The sequence below is a fragment of the Danio aesculapii genome, chromosome 10, assembly GCF_903798145.1.
Source record: "Danio aesculapii chromosome 10, fDanAes4.1, whole genome shotgun sequence".
In the NCBI taxonomy this organism is placed as follows: Eukaryota; Metazoa; Chordata; class Actinopteri; order Cypriniformes; family Danionidae; genus Danio; species Danio aesculapii.
The window spans coordinates 43,672,653-43,691,370 of record NC_079444.1 but is presented as its reverse complement, the minus strand read 5'-3'; the positions used below and the strand labels follow the sequence as shown (position 1 = coordinate 43,691,370).

Sequence of the window (18,718 nt, the reverse complement as noted above, 5' to 3'; positions counted from 1 at the left end):
AAAAGGCTCTATTTGTCTCAGATTTAAATACTTTATGCATATTTTTATGCAGTATTAAGTCGAGCAATTAAACTCCTCATTGATTGATTACTTTCACACAGTAATAAGAGAAGAAATATGTAGTTTAATGATGTATTTAGCCATTTTAGCACTGATCTCAGTACACACAGATTTGATTCAAAGTCTCCCTTGGCTCAGTTTGTTCCTCTGCGGATGTTTGCCCAGCGCACCGCTGTAGGATGTTGCGGTGAATCGTCGTCTTAAATAGTTTATTTAAAGAAGCGTTTCATAAAAACATGGTGAATTTGAATACGATGAGGCCGTCAACACCTCTGTTAGCAGAGAGGAAACGTGGAGATCTGAGGCTGCGATTTCAACACTGAACATACAGAAATCTGCCATACAGAAAAACTAAAAATACTATAGTAAGGCACAGTTAATACTGTAGTGTTTTTAAACCGTACTGTAGTGAAGAACATGCTAATAATCTGTTGTGGTCTTGATTCTATAGTTGCTGTATCATAACTATGGTAATATAAACAGATTAATCTGTTGTGGGGATCATTTAAAGGGCACATAGTTTACCTCTTTTTATGATTTAATATTAATATTCTGGTTCTTCTGAGTGTGCCAGTTTAGGTTCAGTTTAAAACACAATTCAGATTGTTTTATTATAATGTGTTAAAAAGTGTCATGTTGGGGGCGTGTCCACAGCTCACTGATTTAGGGGTGTGTTGCTTCACATGTAAATTAGTTTCGGCTTCCCGCCCAACGTAACAAGGGGGCGGGGCCATGAGCTCACCCGCTCTGTGTTTGCAACAGAGTCTGACAGGCAGACGGAGAAGGAGCAGGAGTGAGAGGATCTCCATTCAGTCGTACATGTACGACTCTGACACAGACCATGCGGAGAGTACAAAATCATTTGTGTCTTTGTACAGTTTTACAGCCAACTGTGTGCTAGTTTCAAGTGCCGAGCTTGTACACAGAAACTAATAACCACGCACACTGAATTAACTTTGACTGAGGCAGCGGATGCACCGCTCGAAGCCGCGACACGGCACACCAGACACTCTCTGTGGCGCGGCAGAAACATGAAGTGTCCCGAATCGTCGTGCCACGCATTTTTGAATTCTAAACATAGGTTTCTGCAGCGGTCCGCAGCGCCCAGTCATCGACTTGAGTGTACCCTGATAGAAACCTATGATTAGAATTCTAAAACGCATGCTAGTTAAGATCACAGGGAGCTTCTGGGATCGCGAGAAGTGCAAACGGCTGAAGTATAAGGTAGACTCAATGAGAAGTACACATGTTTGCAAACCTACCTAAAGATACAACCAATAATTCCGATTAGAGCGATAATGTGGAGAATATTGGTCTTATGTTGAGCCCAATGAGCCTTGCATCTAAAAATAGAGCTAGCGTGTTCCTTTAGTGATATCGCTTCGACTCACGCTGAAAATGGCGGACGTGAATTAACAAACTGAGGATATGATGACACGCCTGTCAATCAATATTGGTGGGTGGGGGGACCGCACTCCTACGTAAAGTAGCGGTTGGTTTGAAAACCGCTCCAATTGGTCCACCGTTTTTTATGTTGTTGAATTGAAAAAAAAGCACTGGGTGTGTTTATATCACCCCAATATGACGGTCTATACACCATACATGCACATATGGCTGTCCAAACAGCTTGAAAAGTAGATTTTTTACCATAGGTGCCCTTTAATGCTGGCATGGTAGTTTTGCGCAAGGAAACGGGAGCTGTTAAGCACTCACGCACATCACATCAGCTGTGTCTCGCTCACAACGTCAAAGTGGGCCTGATCATCCTCTCATTCAGTATTCAGCTGCTTTCTTTTGCTCGTGCGAAAAGTTATAAATCATGCTGCTTCTCGGTTCTAAGAGCACATTCGCATGTGTAATGGAGGCCAGCTAGTAAGTGCTGTGCAGGTAAATCTCATTCCTCTGACCTCTAAAGGTGCTCTAGTGACAGACACTAGAGGCCATGGTCTTTAGCCTCCTTATTAGAGCAACCGACTCCCATGCGGAAGGTCGCCAGTTCGATCCCAGCTCAAAGCGGGTTGGTTGGTGTAGTACCGGCGGGGGTTACATTGGTGCCGTGACCCGGATGGGAGTGAGGTTTAGGGGGCTGAGTGTAACGGAGGCCAGCTAGTAACAGATGTGCAGGTAAACCTCACTCCTCTGACCTCTAAAGGTGCTCTAGCGACAGATGCTAGAGGCCATTATCTTTAGCCTCCTTGGTAGAGCAACCGACTCCCATGCTGAAGGTCACCGGTTCGAAACCAGCTCGGAGTGGGTTGGCTGTTGTAGGACCTGCTTATGTCTTATACTAAAATTCTAATCTTTAGGGATGAGGCAGCTCTGGCAACTATTTTCAACCAGCCAAAGTGGCTAGCGTGGGTGTCTGTCTGTGGGTGTCAATGTCAAGCCCTGTTTACATCTCTTTGTGAATGAATGCTCCAGCATAAACGCAACTGGTGCGATCGTTTCTCTTTGAAATAGATTGGAAAAAAGCGGTGCACGTGCACCCAGTCCTGCTGTTTCTAGAGAGCTGCAGATTTTTAGTATGCAACAGCTGTTGCCGCTTTTGCTTGTTACCATTGTTTGAGCAGATTATTACTGGGCCTAATGTTAACCGTGTGCACGTGATCATCATTTCACTATCGCACACAGAATGTTTTTCACCTGCTTTCTTTTGTTTGCAGTTATTTTTGGTAATGTGGGTTAATTATCACCAATAACTTTGCTCTAATACAGAGGTAGGCAAACTACGGCGCGCGGGCTATATGCAGCCCGCTGAACACTTTCATACGGCCCGCAAGGGAGTAAATTAATGATGCAATACAAGTGAACGCCATTTGAAGGCAGTATTGCACAGTTTTAGAATTAGAACACACTCCCGGATATTAAAATGCACCCGACCGGTAATGACTGAAAATGAGTCAGGCAAAAAACAAATGTATTCTGCTTTTATTCTAGCCCGAAATCAAACAAGTAAGACTTCCTCCTGAAGAAAAAATATTATCAGACATACTGTGAACATTTCCTTGCTCTGTTAAACATCATTTGGGAAATATTTGTAAAAAAATTCAAAGGGGGGCTAATAATTCTGACTGAACTGTAAATACTATAATATAAACAGTATAATAAACTTTACTATTGTATTTAATGTAAACTACCATAGTATTTTACATCTGGGTTTTCATTCATGGAGTGAAATGGCTTTTTCACTGTGAGGTTTGCAGGATTAAAGTGTCTGTATGTCTGTCAGCATCAGTTCATCAGTGCACAGACTCAAATGAAGCAGAATCAAAGAAAATATACACGACAGAAGAGTAATATCATCTTCTGAGCAGCTTTTATTCCTCCAGATGCTCGTCTGTTATTAGCATTCAGTGCTGGAGGAAGGGAAAATATATAAGACTGATTCTGAACATTACGACGTTTGGCAGCGTTTGTGCTTTTTTATGTCCTTTTTTTTGTTCTCGATGATTTTTCCTGCTGTGACAGATGGCAATGATTTGCTGACGACGTCTTCAAAACGACCACAGAAATAATATTGTTGCTGGAAACATAAAATATCTACAAAACGGCGAAATATCATGAAAACGACCACAGATTTAATGAAATGTGACATGAAAGATTTTTTTATTTAAATAGATTTATCAAAAATTGTGACAGCAGTCAGATTTAGATCACAGAAATGTTCATGATCCAAACATTTTAGAAATAAAATACAAATAAATAATAATAATAATAATAATAATAATAATAATAATAATGATAATAATAATAATAATAATAATAATAATAATAAAAATAATAATAATAATGATAATAATAATAATAATAATAATAATATTGATAATTATAATAATAATAATATTGATAATAATAATAATAATAATAATAATAATAATAATAATAACAATAATAATAATAATGATAATATAATAATAATAATAATAATAATAATAATAATAATAATAATGATAATAATAATAATAACAATAATAATAATAATGATAATAATAATAATGATAATAATAATAATAATAATAATAATAATATTGATAATAATAATAATAGTAATAATAATAATGATAATAATAATAATAATAATAATAATAATAATAATAATAATAATAATAATAACAATAATAATAATAATAATGGGCGGCGCGGTCAGTTAGCATTTCTGTGTGGAGTTTGCAGCCTGATCTCACGAGAAAACGTAAGTATTTTACGTTTCGTCAGTTTGGTGGCTAATTCGTACGAGTTCAGTCATACGAAATTGTACGATTTCAAAAAGGAGGCGTGGCACCTAACCCCACCCCTAAACCGGTTCATTCCACTGTGATGACCCCTGATGAATAAAGGGACTAAGCCGAAGGAAAATGAATGAATGAATAATAATAGTATTATAAAAATAGATATTTATAAATAGTTGAAAAATATAATAATAAAATATAGTATAATTTTATTAAAAACTTTAATATTAACTGAAAATAAAAATATTTATTACTATTTTTATTAATTTATTTATTATTATCTTATTTATAATCATTGTTGTTGTTGCTGTAAATTAAAATAAAGGATCTGGAACATTAGTAACCAATGTAAAATGCAGGTATTTAAGCATGTTAACGAGAGCGAGAGAGCGCAATGTCCGCCACGTAACTAATATAAACTAGTGCATACATCACGTGCATAAATCACACCATGGACATGACATTAAGATGCCTAAAGGTTTTAAAAAAAGCCTATATATCAAAAGAAGATGGCCAGATGAGAACCTTTCTGTCATGAACTATAGTAAAAGAGCTATTCAAAAGCTGCGAACAGATTACATACAGCAATAGAGAAGAGAGCACTCTTTAATTATCAGCTGTTAGTCAGCGCCCGCTCTTTTTTTTCCTGGACATTGCGCCTTTGCCGTGTGCTGTGTAAATGCAGACGATCGGATTCGAGTCACTTTTAAAATATGTTGCAAGCAGGTCATCAAAAAAATCGGATACAGTCACAAAATCGGAATTGACCATCAAGATCTGCAGTGTAAATGCAGCCTATGAGTTATTAAATTATTATGTGTAGAAATGTGTTGAACAAAATCTACTTTCCTAATAATTCAGGAGGACATATAATTCTGATTTATCTTCGAGGTGTTTTATAGAGTCTGATGAGTGTCTGGTCGTCCCATAGGAAACGGCTACGGAAACCACCGCAACTCCCCTGGTCTGCTGGTCTCTCCAGGGAACATGAGCAAGAACCTGCAGGCCAAATCTCCTCCGTCTATGAACATGAGCCTGAGCCGCAAACCTGACCTGCGCGTGCTCATCCCGCCCGGAGCCAAGAACACCATGCCATCAATCGTAAGTTTACAACAAATGACACAAGCTGTAGAAACTCCTCCATAGTAGGGTTTAATATGAGAAAACTCTTGGCTGCGGGTCCACCGAAGAGTTTTTGTGCTGCAGAAATGCAAGAAAAAGATTCAAGTTTCTTTAGTGTCACTGTGGGGGTGGCTTAACAGTTTAATTTGCTTACGTTACTATAGTTGTGTTACCATAGCAACTATAGAATCACCACAACAGATTAATTTGCTTACGTTACTATAGTTGTGTTACCATAGCAACTATAGAATCACCACAACAGATTAATTTGCTTATTGATTTGCTTACGTTACTACAGTTGTGTTACCATAGCAACTATAGAATCACCAAAATAAATTAATTTGTTTATATTACCATTGTTCTTGTGTTACTATAGCAACTATAGAATCACCACAGTAGATTAATTTGTTTATATTACCTTTGTTGTTGTGTTACCGTAGCAACTATAGAATCACCACAACAGATTAATTTGCTTACGTTACTATAGTTGTGTTACCATAGCAACTGTAGAATCACCACAACAGATTGATTTGCTTACGTTACTATAGTTATGTTACCATAGCAACTGTAGAATCACCACAAAAGATTAATTTGCTTACGTTACTATAGTTGTGTTACCATAGCAACTGTAGAATCACCACAACAGATTAATTTGCTTACGTTACTATTGTTGTGTTACCATAGCAACTACAGAATCCCCACAACAGATTAATTTGCTTATGTTACTATAGTTGTGTTACCATAGTAACTATAGAATTCCCACAACAGATTAATTTGCTTACGTTACTATAGTTGTGTTACCATAGCATCTATAGAATCACGTTACTATAGGTGTGTTACCATAGCAACTATAGAATCACCACAATAAATTAATTTGTTTATATTACCATTGTTCTTGTGTTACTATAGCAACTATAGAATCACCAAAACAGGTTAATTTGTTTATATTACCATTGTTGTTGCGTTACCATAGCAACACTAGAATCCAAGCACTTTACTATACTTCACTAATGTGGTTCAAAAACAACATAGTAGTTGCTATAAATTACTGAAGTATTTCTTTCATGTGAGAACGCTGAGATAGATTCACTGCACATGCTGCACATGCCATAAATTAGAACTAATTCGAACTGTATTTTTTTTAACTGCACACCAGTCGGAGGATGTTGACATGTTGCTGGTAAGTAATACTGCACTGTAAAAACTAATCCAAATAGCTTCAATCAGTTATTATGTAGTAACTTATTTTCTCATTTTTCACTCAATTTCATTCTTTAAAGTAGTTCGTGAATTCTTTCTTTTAGTTGGCCTTAAACGTAAAACATATTATAATGTGGCTCAATATTGTTGCTTGTTTTTTAGCTATTAGGGAAATTGGTAATAGTAGTAGTAGTGATTATAACAATGTCAATGACGATGTTTAACATTACAACATTATCTGTTATGGGTGAAATAAGTGAATCGTCTGGTTATTTACAGTGCCCTTAATCTTTTTAGAATTTTTAGTGTGAATGCACTACTTACACTATTTATACTGTAAAATAGCATAGAATAGTGTACGATGGCTGCATCTGAAATTGCACACTTCCCTACTATATAGTATGTGAAAAACAGTACACTGCACAAGTGCTTTTCTTACCTATAGTTTTTGTTTGGTTTCTAGTCCAAATATCTATATAATTATACAACTGATATAATTTACATACTTCTTATTTTAAACAAATAATGTCATAATTAAGTGACTTTTTCCTTAAAACAGGCAAAATAATCTTGTTTTTTATCCTTTGATATAAGGTTATTTTGATTATGTAAAAATATCTACTCAAATTATTTTTTCTTCACAAAAAAAGTAGATACTTTTAGTAGATACTTTTAAGTATGCGAATTAGGGTGTAGTATACATATACAGTGCTCTGCATAATTGAGTACACTCCATTTTGAAAATGATTATTTTCCTCCATTTCTCAGTGAATATAGGCAATGTATTTTGGTGCATTTAAACAAAACAGATTTATTAAATAGATATATTTATTAATATATATTAATATATTAATCAATATATAATATTGTAGTCACCGAACATATTCAGAAAGTAAAAGATAATACAATTAAAATCAAGCAAAATATTGCAAGAAAATGACAAACTACAAAATTTCAACTAAAATTTGTAATTTTTTTTGCTTCTCTTGATTTTCCCTCCTTTTCTATTTTTATTTTTATTTGTATTTAGTATTTTTCTCTAACATTTGCTCTGTAAACAATGCCGGGTTCACACAAATCCTTCATGTTGTCCCAACACAAATCGATTAAGTTAAATGAATTGTTTGTTTACAAATTTAAGTGGATTGAACATAAACACTTAAGTTGTTCCAAATAAATCTCAGGAATTGTGTTGATTCAGCTCATTTTAAATAAGTAGTTTCAACAAGCAGCAAAAAGCTTTGTTTTGAGTTTGGCTGTGCTAGTTTTTAGACCTTTATCATAAGTCATTTTGTTCGATTAGCTCCAGAGTTGGCTTCAGTACGGACTAATCTAATCTATATGCACAGATATAATAATGTATAGCTTCCTATCAAAATATATGAATTTAAAAGAGAGATTTCTGAGATATATGCTGAGCACTGTATGATTACGAACACACCCGAATGTGTCTAATGTCATTCCGCCGTGGGGACTGTAGTCTGTAACGGTTCCTGTAGCGACAGTGGATGTGTTAGATGAGTGTTTAGTACTGTAATGCTGTCTCATTGGTCAGCCGGTCTGACAGGTGTGTTGTTTGTCCTGCTTCTGTAGTAAATGTGCTGTTTGTTTTCTCCAGAATCAGCGAATCAGCAGCTCTCAGTCAGCTCAGTCTCTCAGCACACCTGTGGTGTCTGTGGCCACGCCCACTCTACCTGGAGAAGTGATGGGCGGATACCCGTCTGCCATCAATACCTCATATGGGACAGGTACACGCGCGCGCGCACACACACACACACACACACACACACACACACACACACACACACACACACACACACACACACACACACACACTATCACTGCTTACTTAATAACATAATTAGTGCTGGGCAAAGGATTAATCACATCCAAAAGACAAGTTTGTTTTGACATAATATTTGTGTGTATTATATATATTTATAGTTATTATGTACACTCACTGGCCACTTTATTAGGTACACCTTACTAGTACCAGATTTGACCCTCGTTTGCCTTCAGAACTGCCTTAATCCTTAATGGCAGCGATTCAACAAGCTACTGGAAATATTCCTCAGAGATTTGCTCCATATTGACATGATAGCATCACACAGTTGCTGCAGATTTGTCGGCTGCACATCCATGATGCCAATCTCCCGTTCCACCACATCCCAAAGGTGCTCTATTGGATTGAGCTCTGGTGACTGTGGAGGCCATTTGAGTACCGTGAACTCATTGTCATGTTCAAGAAACCAGTCTGAGATGATTCACGCTTTATAACATGCTGTGTTAACCTGCTGGAAGTAGCCATCAGAAGATGGAGACACTGTGGTCATAAAGGGATGGACATGGTCAGCAACAATACTCAGGTAGGCTGTGGTGTTGACACGATGCTCAATTGGTACTAATGGACCCAAAGTGTGCCAAGAAAATCTCCCCCACACCATTACACCACCACCACCAGCCTGAACCGCTGATACAAGGCAGGATGGATCCATGCTTTCATGTTGTTGAGGCCAAATTCTGAGCCGAGCATCTGAATGTGGCAGCAGAAATGGAGACTCATCAGACCAGGCATATATATATATATATATATGTACATAGTAAATATACACACTACACACATATATTATGTCAAAATATTAGTATTATTAATATTAATATTTATTTTGGATGCGATTAATTATTGCCCAGCACTAGAATATAGAAATTAAGGATGCACCGATAATTCTTAATGCACTTGAAAATGCTTTGTAATAATTATTTATTTGACTTTATTGGTATTTAAGTTTGTCTGTGAAAACTCTGAAAGTGTTGTCCTTCTTGATTTCTTTACAAGTTATTTGTAATTGTGATTGTAATATAACACAATATACCTCAAGCACTATTGAAAACTCAACGTTCATATTAATGTTCAGATGATGTTCAGATTTGTGTGAGTGTTGATGTGTCCAGCAGGTGGCGCCATTGCCTCAGCATTTCTCCTTTTCAGATCTGTTGCATTAACACAGTTTTTCTTCTGATTCGATCCTCCAGAATATTCTCTGAGCAGTGGAGATCTGTCCTCTCTGTCTGCGTTTAACAGCTCCGCGTCTCTTCATCTGGGCTCCATGACCGGCTGGCAGCAGAACATGCAGCATTCTGGCCTGGGGCATCTGGGGTGAGTGGCACGCTAAATTCAGTTCAATTCAACACATTTCAATGGAGTATATGCACATGGACTTTACATTTCAGTCAGTCAGCCCCAGGGCTTCTGGTGAATTGTCATCCCATAGAAAATTCACAGCAAAATTTGCAGCATTTAAGATCTGATTTCTTTAAAAACCAGTGATCTTCACAGCCTGGCTGAGATAAATATAAAGTGAGCATCAGACCAAATAAGAAGCACCGCATTAAGTTATATTTTTCCACACCATGTCTTTAAAATATGGAAATTAATTTTACTCCAGTATTTTCAATGGAGTTTTTGCACTGACCTGCTGCTAATGCTAATGTTTAAACGGTCTTTCGTCTCTGTTTACGCTTTATCAACCAAATGGACGATTAAGTCTATTTAAATGATTATATTTTCATTATATTACAACATTGATGCCGTAAAACCTGCTGCAACCTAATGAAATTAAAAATAGTCACATTAAGATTTCACCGGAAGTTCATCATTGGCTGAACAACACTAGCTGTGCATATAACCCATTCAATTCATTTCCCCAACATCGCACAATGTCAGCTCTGACACTCACTCCGACCACAGGATTAGACCACATTTTAAATTATTGTATGAGATCTGAAATAAAAATATGTTATTTTAACATTTTGTTTTTAAAATTATTTAATAAACTATTTATTTATTTATTTTTATTGTATATTTATTTTTTATTTTTTATTTTAAAATTCGAATAATTAAATTAAATCAAATTTAATTTAAATTGTAAAGTCGTGAAGTTTTGTAAAATGCAATAAAATAAAGAATGTGTTATTTTAAAATTGACTATTTAATTATTTAAAAATATATACTATTTAAAAAAAATTATATTTTTTTAAATGAACAGTTTACTATTTTAAAAAAAATTATTAATTACATTTTATTTAAATATTTAAGGTCAGGAAGTTTTGTAAGATGCAATAAAATAAAGAATGTGTTATTTTAAAATATATTTAAAACCTTTTTTTATTATTTTAATATATATATATAATAATTTAATAATATATATTATATTTTTTATTTTTATTTTTTTATCATTCATTCATTAATTTTCTTTTCGGCTTAGTCCCTTCGGCTTAGTCCCTTAGTCCGGTATCACCATAGTGGAATGAACCGCCAACTCATCCAGCACATGTTTTACGCAGCGGATGCCCTTCCAGCCGCAACCTATCTCTGGGAAACATCCACACACACTCATTCATACTCATACACTATGGACAATTTAGCCTACCCAATTCACCTGTACCGCATGTCTTTGGACTGTGGGGGAAACCGAAGCACCCAGAGGAAACCCACTCGAAAGCAGGGAGAACATGCAAACTCCACACAGAAACGCCAACTGACCCAGCCGAGGCTCGAACCAGCGACCTTCTTGCAGTGAGGCGACAGCACTACCTACTGCGTCACTGCGTCGCCCCTTTTTTCATTTTTTGAATTATTATTATACATTTTTAATTACCATTTTTCTATTTTAAAATTTGATTTGCAAAACTACTAAGAAAAAAGGTTAAATGTTTTTAACGACCAAATAAACGACATCTTTTAATATAAACAAAGTTTGATGATTTGGCTGCAACACACTCAAAATTACTCTGAATTTTCTAATTTTCATTTTTTTCCTGCTTTCTCCCACAGGAACTGCAGCAGTGCTCAGCTGTGCCAGAGCTCCGCCCTCTCTCTGCCGTCCAATCAGAGCCTGCACATTAAGTCGGAGCCGGTGTCTCCTCCGCGGGACCGGGCGAGCGGGACCCCGGGGCTGTACGGCGTCCCCCAGCAGACCCCGCTGCGGCAGGACTCAGGGCGCTCCCCGGTGGACAGTCTCAGCAGCTGCGGCAGCTCGTACGACGGCAGCGACCGCGACGAACACCGTGCAAACTTCCACTCGCCTGTGGGACTGATGAGAGCGGCTGAAAATGAGCGCCAGAGCCCGTCCGTCAAGCGCATGCGTCTGTCTGAGGGCTGGGCGTCCTGAACACCACTGACAAACAGCCCTGTGAAAAAGTTTGCACCCCCCATATATTGAGTTTCAAGCTTTTCCATATTCGGACACTATGCAAAAAAATAAATAAATAAAATTGATTGACCTTATTCTTCATATTTGAGCAGACGTCCTGAACACTGCTAAAAAACGGCACTGTGAAAAAGTTTGCACCCCCCATAATAGTGAATTTCAAGCTTTTCCATATTCGAACGTAATACGTAAAAATCTATTGACATTATTGATATACGAGTGGGTGTCCTGAACACTGCTGAAAAACGTGATAAAGTTTGCACCCCCATACTGAATTTCAAGCTTCTCTGTATTCAGACGTAGTACAAACTTCAAGCTTTTCCATATTTATTTCATATATATTCCGTACTTGGACGTAATACATCGATTGACCTTATTCTTCATATACAGGAAAGCATCTTGAACACCACTGTGAAAAAGTTTGCACCCCCCATATATTGAATTTCAAGATTTTTCATATTCAGATGTAATACAAAAAAAATAATCTATTTACCTTATTCATAGATGAGCAAGCATCCTGAACAACGCTGAAAAGTTTGCACCCCCCATATTGAATTTAAAGCTTTTCCGTATTCGGACGTAATGCATAAAAATCTATTGATCTTACTTATTTACGAGCGGACATCTTGAACACTGCTAAAAAAACGGCACTGTGAAAAAGTTTGCACCCCCATATTGAATTTCAAGCTTTTCCGTATTCGAACGTAATGCATAAAAGTCTATTGATCTTACTCATTTACGAGCAGACGTCTTGAACAATGCTGAAAAACAGCACTGTGATAAAGTTTGCACCCCCCCCCCCCCAATATATTTAATTTCAAGCTTTTTCATATTGAGATGTAATACATATTGATCTTATTCATATATGAGCAAGCATCTTGAACATTGCTGAGAAACGGCATTGTGAAAAAGTTTGCACCCCCTATATTGAATTTCAAGCTTTTCCATATTCAGACATAATAGGAAAAAAAAAATTTATTGACGTTATACTTTATACAAAGTGGGCGTCCTGAACACCACTGTGAAAAAGTTTGCACTCCTCATATATTGAATTTATTGCTTTTTTCGTATTCGAATGTAATACGAAAAAAAAATTATTGCCCTTACTTTTCATATATGAGTAGGAATATTGCTGAAAATGGGCACTGTGAAAAAGTTTGCACCCCCTATATTAAATTTTAAGATTTTCCGTATTCGAACATAGTACAAATTTCAAGCTTTTCCATAGTCATTCTATATATATTCCGTATTTGGACATAATACAGAAAATCGATTGACCTCATTCTCCATATACAAGCAGGCATCTTGAACACCACTGTGAAAAAGTTTGCACCCCCCATAAATTGAATTCCAAGCTTTTTCACATTACGTAATACAAACAAAAATCTATTTAGCTTATTAACAATGCTGACAAACGGCACTGTGATAAAGTTTGCACCCCCCCATATTGAATTTTGAGCCTCACTGTATTCTGGCGTAATACAACAAAAAATAAATCTATTGACCTTATTCGTCATATACGAGGTGATGTCCTGAACAATGCTGAGAAATGGCACTGTGAAAAAAATTTGCACCCCCTATAAATTGGATTTCAAGCTTTTTCATATTCAGACGTAATGCAAAAAAAAATCTGTTGATCTTATTGTTAATCTATGAGCAAGCGCCTTGAACAATGCTGAAAAACGGCACTGTGATAAAGTTTGCACCTCCCATATTTAATTTCGAGCCTCACCGTATTCAGACATTATACAACAAAACAATCTAATGACCTTAATCTTCATATATGTTGAGGCTTCATATAAATGAGGCTTTTATTTGAGTATGGTGATGTACATCGTACTGAAACGGAATATTGAGTAGGGGGCGGAGCTTTCTTTTTGCACGTAATTCCCTCAACTAACGGTAAAAGGGGCGTGGTTAAAAATATAGTGTCTGAAGTGCGGAATGAACCGCCAACTATTCCAGCACATGTTTTTTTCACAGTGGATGCCCTTCCAGCCACAATCCAGTACTGGGAAACACCCATACACACTCATTCACACACACACACTCATACACTACAGCCAATTTAGTTTATTCAATTCACCTATAGCGCTTGTGTTTGGATTGTGGGGGAAACCGGAGCACCCGGAGGTAACCCACACCAACACGGGAACATGCAAACTCCACACAGAAATGCCAAATGGTGCAGCTGGGACTCGAACCAGCGACATTCTCTCAGTGCTAACCACTGAGCCACCGTGAAAAAGATGGAAATTCATGAAATTCATTATGTTTTTATTTGTATTTATTTATTTTTTGTGTTCATGTTAGGAGTATTTTAGAAAATATATTAATTTTCATCAATGCTATATACTGTCCTTCATCTGAGGGTCTTATATCCCAAATTTTAACACCTTTCCATGGATCAAATCATGCTTCATGTCCTAATAATGTAAAAAAATAATCAGAATTACACAGGGTGCACAAACTTATTCACAAGACTGTATGTGTGTTTATTCTGCGGAGTGTGCGTGCTGCATTAAAGTATTACAAATGAGATATATATATCAGGTATACGGGGCGGGGGGCGTGTTTGTGATTTTGGAGTTTTTGGGGGGCGGGGCAAAAGGATACGCATCGCTTGTGCCACGTGTGGGGTAAAAAAAAATAAATAAATAAAAAATGTTAAAACTACACCTGACGCGTGTATGTATGCATACAGGATTTAAAAGAGAAGTCTGGTACTCTTGTTTGGTAAAGCTACTTTTTAGTTTCAGTAATATATTATGCGTAATTATTATTATTAACTATTAAAAAGAGGCGTTGACGTGTCTCTCAGTAATAAATACCCGATGCTCACTTGCAAATGTGCAGTTGAAGTCAGAATTATTAGCCCTCCTGAATATTTATTTCCCCAATTTCTGTTTAACGGAGAGATTTTTTTTCAACACATTTCTAAACATCATAAACATTTCTAATCACTGATTTCTTTTATCTTTGCCATGATGAGAGCACATAACATTTGACTAGATATTGTTCAAGACACTAGGTATCTAGGGATGGCTGACGTGAAAATGACGTTTGGATACAGTGTCGAGATCCCGAAGCACAAGTGTTTCGAAACACTGCATCGAAACATGATCCGAAACATTCAAATCACATGACTACGATGGTTCGAAACACCAGGTCACGTGACTAAAGTGTTTTGAAACAACAAGGTCAAGTGACTAAGATGGTTCGAAACACTAGGTCACGTGACTAAGATGGTTCGAAACACTAGGTCACGTGACTAAGATGATTCGAAACACCCAGGTCACGTGACTAAGATGATTCGAAACACTCAGGTCACGTGACTAAGATGATTCGAAACACCCAGATCATGTGACTTAAGAGGAATCGAAACACTCAGGTCACATGACTAAGATGATTCGAAACACCCAGATCATGTGACTAAGAGGAATCGAAACACTCAGGTCACGTGACTAAGATGATTCGAAGCACCCTGATCATGTGACTAAGAGGAATCGAAACACTCAGGTCACATGACTCTGATGATTCGAAACACCCAGATCATGTGACTAAGAGGAATCGAAACACCCAGATCATGTGACTAAGAGGAATCAAAACACTCAGGTCACATGACTAAGGTGATTCACCTTAGTCATGGGACCTGCATGTTTCGAAACCATCAGGTCACATGACCAAGATGATTTGAAACACCAAGGTCACGCAACTAAGATGATTCGAAACACCCAGGTCACGTGACTAAGATGATTCGAAACACTCAGGTCATGTGACTAAGATGATTCGAAACATCCAGGTCACATGACTAAGATGATTTGAAACACCCAGGTCACATGACTAAGATGATTTGAACCACCGGGTCATGTGACTAAAGCGATACAAAACATTGGTCGTTTCAGAAGCGTTTCGAGACCTGGTGAATCTGCGTTTGCCTGCCAGGATCATAGATAAACCTCTATATCATGTAGTCTAGTGGACCATGCATGTGCACAGAGTAACGCACGCTTCCCATTCTTTGAATGGGTGACATCAAGCGTTGCAGAACTGAATTGTGGATCCGACGGCGCTGCTTCAGCGATGTTGCTCGCTGCAGAAGTTGGAAATTTGTCAACTTTTCAAGCGCCAACGGAAGCGTCAGCCAATCAGATCGCTTTATGCAAAAAACCCAGCTTAGACAGTAGCCGATTGCGGATAAATTTCATTGGCTGACACTGCAATGACAATCACGTCAGCCCCAAGTTCAGACACGCCCTCTGTTAAGCATTGATCCTGAAGCCCCATGTGAATGTGCGGTAACAGTTCAAATCTTGACTATTTTAATAATTTTAATTAATGTGACTTTTTTATGACCAAAACGAGACATATTTATTCACAAATGTTCATTCGGATGTCAGATCAATGTTAAAACAAAACACGTTACAAGAACAGAGCATTTAAAAACGTCTATAGCTGCATTACCCTGGATTTGAACGCATTATCTCTGCATGCTAGTCTGAAACTGTCATCGCTTCACTAAATCACTTGAAACCTGAACTCTTCATCATGGGGTTTAATACCTTAATTTGTGGAACTGTTTAGTTTCTAAAGCTGTTCCAGAGCAATACATGAAAATGACCACTAGGTGTCACTGTAGAGATAGTTCAACACATTTGCTTCGACTGTTTCAGTGTTTCACGAAGCCTCGCTTTCCCCACCATACTAGTATTCATCTTAAAGTGACATTTAAAGGCTTAACTAGGTTAATTAGGGTAAAGTTAGGGTAATTAGGCAAGTCATTGTATAACAGTGGTTTATTCTGGAGACAATCCAAAACTAATATTGCTTAAGGGGGGCTAATAATATTGACCCTAAAATAGATTTAAAACAATTAAAAACTGCTTTTATTCTAGCCGAAATAAAATAAGACTTTCTCCAGAAGAAAAAATATTAAAGGAAATACTGTGAAAATTCCTGAATCTGTTCAACATCATTTGGGAAATATTGCACAGGAGGGCGAATGATTTTGACTTCAACTGTATGTGATCACTGACGTCGTCGTGTTGCAGGTTCAACCTATTTATGTAAATAGAGAACGCAGGATTTGCAGGTTCTTGTTGGCGTTGGGAATCGATGAAAGCCCAGGTTTTTGACTTCAGATATACACCGATTCTCTTGTAAATGTTGTTGATATTTGCGAGCCGTGTTAACAACATTTCTGTTCTCTGGGCCGTGTGTTTGCCTGTCCCCGGTGGAAGAGATGTACAATACATTTTGCTTATATTTTCATAAAAAATGCAGAGCATTTGTTGCGACCTGTTGACCACATGAGTCCGAATGTGATTTTAGGCTTTGCCGATGTTGAACAGAGAGGCGAAGCAGTGTGAGCTACGACAAAATAAAAGCCATATAAACTTTCATTATGTGTGTTTCTCTTATTATTTAAACCGTTATTTTATTATTATTTTAGCTTTCCTTATTTTTTATTTATTTCTCTGGTGTCCCTAGAGAGCTCAAAATAGCACACAGATAATGTTGTATCACTCTCTGAAATGGACCCTTTTAGGCTTTGCTCCTAGCTGTGGTGTTTTGGTGACTGTCGCTTTAAATTCAAATTAGATCATGCTCTTTTGCAGAAGAGGGCGGAGCTACAAATGCCTGTGTGTCAACATAGTGGCAGATTCAAAAACAAGACTAACATAATATTCTAATGAGATGGAGAGATGGGCACTAGTGGGCGGGGCTTTCCCCCTCTTATGACACGTACAAAGGGAGAATGTCAATCAAAGTGTTTCTGCAGACTGTTTTGATCAACAGGGATTATAAACAAATAGAATTAATACATTTATACCATTAAAAGCTGGTTATATTCACACACTGCTGACACACAACTGTGTTTAAACCCATTATAAAAGTGATTTCTGCATAATAGGTCTCCTTTAATCATTAAAACTGGTGCTGTACACATTAAAATAGACAAACGTCTGCATAAACATCCAACGCCAAATGTACAGAAACAGACATAAACCATCATCAGTGCATTTACAGTGCATTAGAGTAGATATTGGAAATGAACAGGTCTGTAAATCATTTTAATCATTTAAATTTGAATAGTGTTGTGAGAAATACGCCAAAGCCACTGAGAAAAACTGTAAAGTGTGTGTATGTGTGTATGTGAGTGTGTGAGTGACCTTTACACACTTACAGTACCTTGATGTGTCTGAGAAAATCTAAATCTGCATCTCAGCTCTCAGGACTACATGGAGTAAACAAAAACAAAGGCTGTGTATTTATGCACCATCAGATGTGGTTATAATGGAAGCCAATGGGAGAAAAACAGCCACCAACAGTAAATTAAGGAGAAAAAATGAAAATCACACAACGCATCGAAGCCAGTGTTGTTACTAATCATTCACATGTCCAAGACTGTGAGAAAAGGGAAAAAAATATCCTGTCTACAATTACTTTTGATATTGAAATACCTCATTTTGAGCATTCTTTTCACCAAATCTGTGACATCATTTATGAATTTGGCAATTAAAGAGTTAAAATCCTCTAATTTTCTAAACAATTTAGTAGTTTTGATCAGGACTCAGGTGGACTTACTGATTTATGCCTGAATTGTCATATTTGACCCAACTTTGGGTTACAACCCAGCATTTAAAAAAAAAAAAAAATATATATATATATATATATATATGGATGGACGGACGGACGGACAGACATGATAGATAGATAGATAGATAGATAGATAGATAGATAGATAGATAGATAGATAGATAGATAGATAGATAGATAGATAGATAGATAGACGGACGGACAGACATAATAGATAGATAGATGGATGGATGGATGGATGGATGGATGGATGGATGGATGGATGGATGGATGGATGGATGAATGGATGGATGGATT

The 18,718-nt window shown here is 37.0% G+C and overlaps 1 protein-coding gene across 2 annotated transcripts in view; it reads left to right on the top strand.

Annotated features, from left to right (window-relative positions):
- mef2ca (myocyte enhancer factor 2ca) overlaps positions 1–17,223 on the top strand; it is a 116,170-nt gene extending 98,947 nt beyond the window's left edge. For both annotated transcript variants that reach the window (XM_056466346.1, XM_056466347.1), the window contains 4 exons: positions 5,221–5,390; positions 8,230–8,359; positions 9,645–9,768; positions 11,446–17,223. In XM_056466346.1, the coding sequence (XP_056322321.1) occupies positions 5,221–5,390; positions 8,230–8,359; positions 9,645–9,768; positions 11,446–11,782 (761 nt within the window). In that variant the 3' untranslated portion in view covers positions 11,783–17,223. The remainder of the gene's footprint in view (positions 1–5,220; positions 5,391–8,229; positions 8,360–9,644; positions 9,769–11,445) is intronic.
- Positions 17,224–18,718: the final 1,495 nt, after the last annotated feature.